Below are 5,326 nucleotides of genomic sequence, written 5' to 3' on the forward strand. Positions count from 1 at the left end.
GTAGAATGTGACTTGTCTTTTTTTCTTCACTTGAACAGGTACAGATTTTTTACCAAATAACATATTATTGAAAAGTTTGTCTTCTAGGTTTCTTAGGAAGTACAGATACTCCTTGAGTTACTAACATAACTGAATCTGGAACTACAGTTGTACATTGTTGTGGTCATAGATTGAGGCATCGTGTGATTGGACCTGATTTTTTTGACATTTTTGTGGTTAATAAGTGAATACCATGGGCATTAAATGAATCTATTTTCCGCAGTGGGTGTTTCTGCCAGAAATAAATGTCACAAATTGCTGTGATGTGACTGGGATCCTGCAAACAACTATAAAGTGAGCCTGGTTGCCAAGCACCCAAAATGTGAGCGTGTGGCTGGGGTGCGGTGTGGGTTCGATGTGTAGCTTTTTGAGGGAGTCTCCTGTAACTGCTAAGCGACCAACAGGGCTACCTGTATAGGTAGATCAGCTGAAGTAAATTGTTAGCCGTTGGGAATAAAAATGGAGTGATTGAATCCGTAACTTGGTTCTTGGCTGCAGTGGCCTTCCGGGGAGGCCTCCGATGGCGAAATGCAGGCCGGAGCTCCGTTCTCAGCTGCGGAAGGAAGCTGCTCCTTCGGCGGCAGAAGAAGTGGGCCGGTGAGGCAAGTGTCCATCCATGGGAGACCTGGCTGCAGTGGTAAGCTCCCGTCCCAGCTTGATTTTTAGGCGTGCATCTCATCCCAAAACTAGGGCTTAATTTTGGGTAGGGCTTATATTAGGCCCACCCCCCAAATCAAGCTAGGGCTTATTTTTGGGGAAACACAATATTTTTTTTCCGTTTAACTTATTGTGACCTAGAAAAAATACAAGATATGGTTAAGTTCCAATCGATGTTCAAACAGGGTGGATCCCCCGACATGTAATCCTAAAAGAAGTGGGCTTTAAATTAATGTAACCGTATTTGTCACTCAACACATAGGCAGAACTGTGGCTGGAAGTTCTATCATAAAAATGTACCAGCACACTTAGCAGTTCCTGCAGCCCTGGTTGTTGTCACCTGGGTGCTTAAGCAAGGCAATTCCCTGCCAGCTTCCCACAGCCAAAATCCTTGGGGGGGGGCTGGGGGGAAGTTGCCAGTCCCAGGCTTGCAGGCAGGTAACCCGCTCTGCCCTGTGGGGGAGGAGGTGCGATGTAAGGGGGTGTGAGAGATGCCCTGTGAGTCAGGGAGAGTGAACAGGTGGGGGAGAATTAAAAACCTGCAATTTTGGTTTTTATTTTTGTAAGCTGCTCAGAATCACAGAGTAAGTGGGCGGCCATATAAATAAACTCCCTGCTCACCTGGTTGATTTTTCTGGAGATGTGCACAAGGAAGGTTGCAAATGGCGATTGTGGGGTGGTTGGCAACTGGTTGTAAGTGCAAGTGGATTGCCAAGCATCCAAGGTGCGATAAGGAGGTTGTGGGGGTGCTGGGACAGCCCGAATTCCAATGCCTGGTCATAACTACCATTCACTTGGCGTCATAGCTTGGAATGGTTGCTGGTTGAATGTCGTAGATTGAGGACTCCCTGTACAGGAAAGCAGTTCTCGTATGAAGAATGTTTGATTGAATTTGTTTCTTAGTAACATACATTGCAAGTCTACAAAAAGCTCATTTCATTATTCATAAGCAAGTTTTATACAGAAAATTAAATATTGACAAAGGTTTTGACATGCCATTGTAGTAATGCTTATCTGTTAACATCAGATCTGTCATAATGGCCACATCTCAAAAAACGTGTTCCTTTTTGACACAGTAAAAATGCAAACTCTCATCCGAGAAATCTTGCTTATTAGTTGCTATCAGTCGGACGGAGTCCCTATTTGCAAGCAGAGGGAAAGACGGCCATGCGTAGATTCAGTCTTCATCTTGCTTCACTTCCGATTTGCAGAGTTGCCCGTACATTTCTAAGCAGCCTCTGAGAATGGAGAATGAGTTACGCAGCTACATCAGTTCTATGTTACAAAAGACAATATATTGCAAAATAACATTTGCTCTTGGGGTGCTTTGAACATAAACTCCTCTAGATCCTACTTAGAATGAAACCTGACAGTAGGAAAAGTTATCTAACCATATTTATATCAAAGCAGGATATCTTTATTCACTATAATTTGAATATTGTACAAAAAAACCCCGTCTGTACACATAAAATAATTAGATCATATGCTAATTATACCATGGTTTTTCTAAATATTCTGTACAGAGCGAGATGCTACAGTAAGAGAGGCTCTTAGGCTATACTCGTAGCCCAAAGGCCAGGAAGCGAAGTACAAAGGTAGTAAAAATAGGAAATCAAGACTTCTGGCCCCAATTTTCAAGCCCTTCTCTATTAATGGTGTTTTCTTCCTTATTTTGCTTTTACGTGGATACTGGATCAAAGAAATGAAACTTACTTGTAAATGGACAGTTCTTGATGTAAACTGGCTTTCAGTTCTTCTAATTCTTGGTTCTTTCGTTGCTGAAGTTGAACTCCAGTCTTCAGTTCCCATATCCTGTTTTCCATCTCCTCCACTTGCTCCTGGGAGCAAAAAAGGACAGGTAATCCCAAGAGTTGGGATCGTATTGCTAAGCAAGGCAGTTATTACTAGAGTCCTATCTGATTTTATGATCTTTTTTGCCAGAGTTCAGTGAAGTATGCTGCTAATCCAACCAAGCTTCCCCCAATAACTTGGCTTGTCAGAATCCAGCTGTGAAAATCACAAAGGGTGATCAAACGATCATGGCACACTTCAGCCATCCCAAATACATGCCAGTTGCCAAGCCCCCAAATTTTGATCACATGATTGCTGCCCAGGTGGTCAATGTTGAGGGCTGGTGATAACTTTCTTCAGTGTCATTTTGAATGGTTGTTAAATAGCACAAGGCGGCCAGTCTGGCCCTCCCCCAAATGCCTTGGAGGCTGATCTGGCCTTTCCCGGAGGAAAGCTGTCAGACTGGGAGATTCCTGTATTATGGGCAGAGAACAATAAAGTAACTCGTTTGAACCCCGCATGGGTCTGGTTGTTTGAGCCTGACAACACACAAAGCTAATGTTCCAGAGCAAAGCATTATGGAGCTATTCTTAAAGTGGGTTTTTTCCCCTTCTTAACCAGTTGATTCACTCACCTGCAGCCAGGCTCCCTCCACGATCGAGTTTAGCTCAAAACTCCTTTTGCCCTGCCGAGCTACCTTGCTGGGCAAGGGCTGCATCCCGTGGCCCAGCAGCTAACCAGAAGAGGGTGGGTGGAGGTCCTAAGGCTTACCTTGTATTGCAGGACCTCTTCGTCGCGTTTCTGCCTGATCAGCAGAATCTGTTCCTCCAGGTTCCTGTTTTGCAGGAGCAACTTGCTGACTTCTCCCTGCAACGGCCTCAGGGTCTCCTTCAGCCTGTGGACTTCGCTCTGGGTGGTTTGCAAGGCCTTCCTGCTGGCTTCTCTCCTCTCCAGGAGGCGCACCAGCTTCGGTTCGTAATGCTCCTCCAAGCACTGACGGTTCTCCAGGACAAAACTTTCAAATTCCATGGAAAGCCGCCGGCTCTCTTGGAGGTGACGGCTGCTCCCCTCGTGGCGTGGAGCCTTCAGCCTCTGCCTAAAGTGTTCCTTCTCTGCCTCATAAGTCTCTTTCAACTGGGTCAGCTCTTCTGAGAGCTGGCTGGCTCTGTTTTCCAGCTCTCCTTGGTAGTCCACGTCTTGAGCGACTTCATACCTCCTGGCTTCCAGCTGATACTGGCACACCACGCATTCCCGCGTCACCCTAAATAGCTTCCGCTTCACCTGCCGAATCTCATCCCACAGGTTATCCTTCTCTAGCTCTACTTTGGCATGGAGCCTGTAGGCTTCCAGAACCTCTTCGTGGGCCCGTTGCAGTTCCTCAAGAGCCGGCTGGCGTAAGAGTGTGAGTTCCTTAATGAGCCAGTCCCTCTCCTCCTCCAGCTGCTCCACTGCTTCAATGCACTGCTGGAAACGCTCGCCGAGATCTTCCAGGTCTGCATGTTGGCTCTCAGCGGCAGCCAAGTCTTGGCAAGTCACGGAACCCTGAAGCCCCAGAGAGGCCCCAGCAATTTCTGGATTTTGTGGGAATTGAGTGCTAACGGGGTCCACGTAGAAGAGCTCGGGGACATTTTCTTTGTTAAATTCTGGCAGGGCTCCTGCATCGGCAATATTCAAGGTTTCTTCACTATCCTGCTCCACTGGAAGCTCAAACTCTGCCATCTCTTCCCTGGAAATAGAGAGGAAACTGTGAATCAGATCTGGGGAAAGAGGCACATCCTCGTGCCAAATGGATGCCCTGGCTCTGTGCTGCAAATAGAGAAGGAAAGGGGGGATTTTAAAGACATTAAATCATGCCATAAAAGGACTTTTGAGGGCATCGTTTAGGAAAGGAGGATTTGAAAGGGAATGGGAGTGGCACGGTGTTCCTGCTGTGAAAATATTTAAAAAGCTTTCTTTCCCAGCAGTTCTGCTTTGAATTACAGTGCTTTAAAAACTGAAATCCTTTTTCCGAATGTACCAGCCAAGAGGCTGGCCTTGCATCCTGGGGCCCCTTCCTGATCCCTTCCCCACAAAGCTCAAAACAGCCACCATATTATTTGATGCTCTAGTCTAAGCCATCATCTGCACAGCCTCAACATGTCGTCATCCTGGAGCAGGGAAAGTTCTCAGCAGAACGATTAACTTTTCAGTTTCTGGGAAGGGCCTAATGCAGAGGAGAGACGGGCAGGCAGAATGTCTTAAGTACTTCCTAACAAGTTAGCCTGGGGAAAGCATAAAATGACGCCAACCCCCCCCCCCCGGCACGGGCGCCTGCCACAGAAACGCAAGTATGTGACCTTTATTCATTTGTCTATAGTTTAATTTAGTCCACTTATATGCCACTCGTCCGGCCTGCCTTTAGACAGCACCTGGGCTTAGAAAAACAAACGGAAGAGTTTCCTTTTCTAAGCTCTCTCTGGGTTGCCCCTTAACAGTCAGCGGCACCGGAGAGGAATATGAGAAGGACAGGAGAGCAGGGCACAGGGTAATTCTCAACTTGTAACCATTCGTTTAGCAGCCACGTGAAGGTACAAAAAGAAACACACCACCCATCCCCACACTTAACAACCCTTGCACCATCCCCAGGGTCACATGACCCAAACCAACCAACCCCCCCCCCCCGTGCTCCACAACCAGCAAGGGACTCAGGGCGGTTGCAGGGTCTCCCTGGGCTCTGCCTGATCTCCCTCTGCCATCTTCCAACCAGCAAAGTCAACGAGGGAACCCTGATTTGCTTAATGACCACGTGATTCGCTGAACAACTGCTGGGATTTGCTTAGCCCCTGGGGCAAAAAAGGCC

General features: G+C 47.1%; 1 protein-coding gene across 1 annotated transcript; it reads right to left on the reverse strand.

The window, feature by feature from the left end:
• Positions 1-1,582: 1,582 nt before the first annotated feature.
• Positions 1,583-4,210, reverse strand: SYNC (syncoilin, intermediate filament protein). Its single transcript, XM_015811674.1, has 3 exons — positions 3,259-4,210; positions 2,410-2,534; positions 1,583-1,934 (listed from the first exon to the last, which is right to left on the reverse strand). Exons 1-3 carry the CDS (start codon positions 4,204-4,206, stop codon positions 1,874-1,876), a joined length of 1,134 nt encoding a protein of 377 aa, XP_015667160.1. The 5' UTR covers positions 4,207-4,210; the 3' UTR covers positions 1,583-1,873.
• Between the last annotated feature and the right edge of the window lie 1,116 nt (positions 4,211-5,326).

This window comes from Protobothrops mucrosquamatus, unplaced genomic scaffold, assembly GCF_001527695.2.
Source record: "Protobothrops mucrosquamatus isolate PMUCROS unplaced genomic scaffold, P.Mucros_1.0 scaffold46, whole genome shotgun sequence".
NCBI lineage: Eukaryota > Metazoa > Chordata > Lepidosauria > Squamata > Viperidae > Protobothrops > Protobothrops mucrosquamatus.

Excerpts from the sequence above, each read along its gene's own strand:
- SYNC (XM_015811674.1), bottom strand. The coding sequence starts at position 4,206 with ATGGCAGAGTTTGAGCTTCCAGTGGAGCAGGATAGTGAAGAAACCTTG. Across the intron at positions 2,535-3,258 it reads AAGAGGTCCTGCAATACAAG|GAGCAAGTGGAGGAGATGGA; the intron begins GTAAGCCTTAGG and ends TTTTGCTCCCAG. Across the intron at positions 1,935-2,409 it reads CAAGAACTGTCCATTTACAA|AGGCTGCTTAGAAATGTACG; the intron begins GTAAGTTTCATT and ends CTCCATTCTCAG.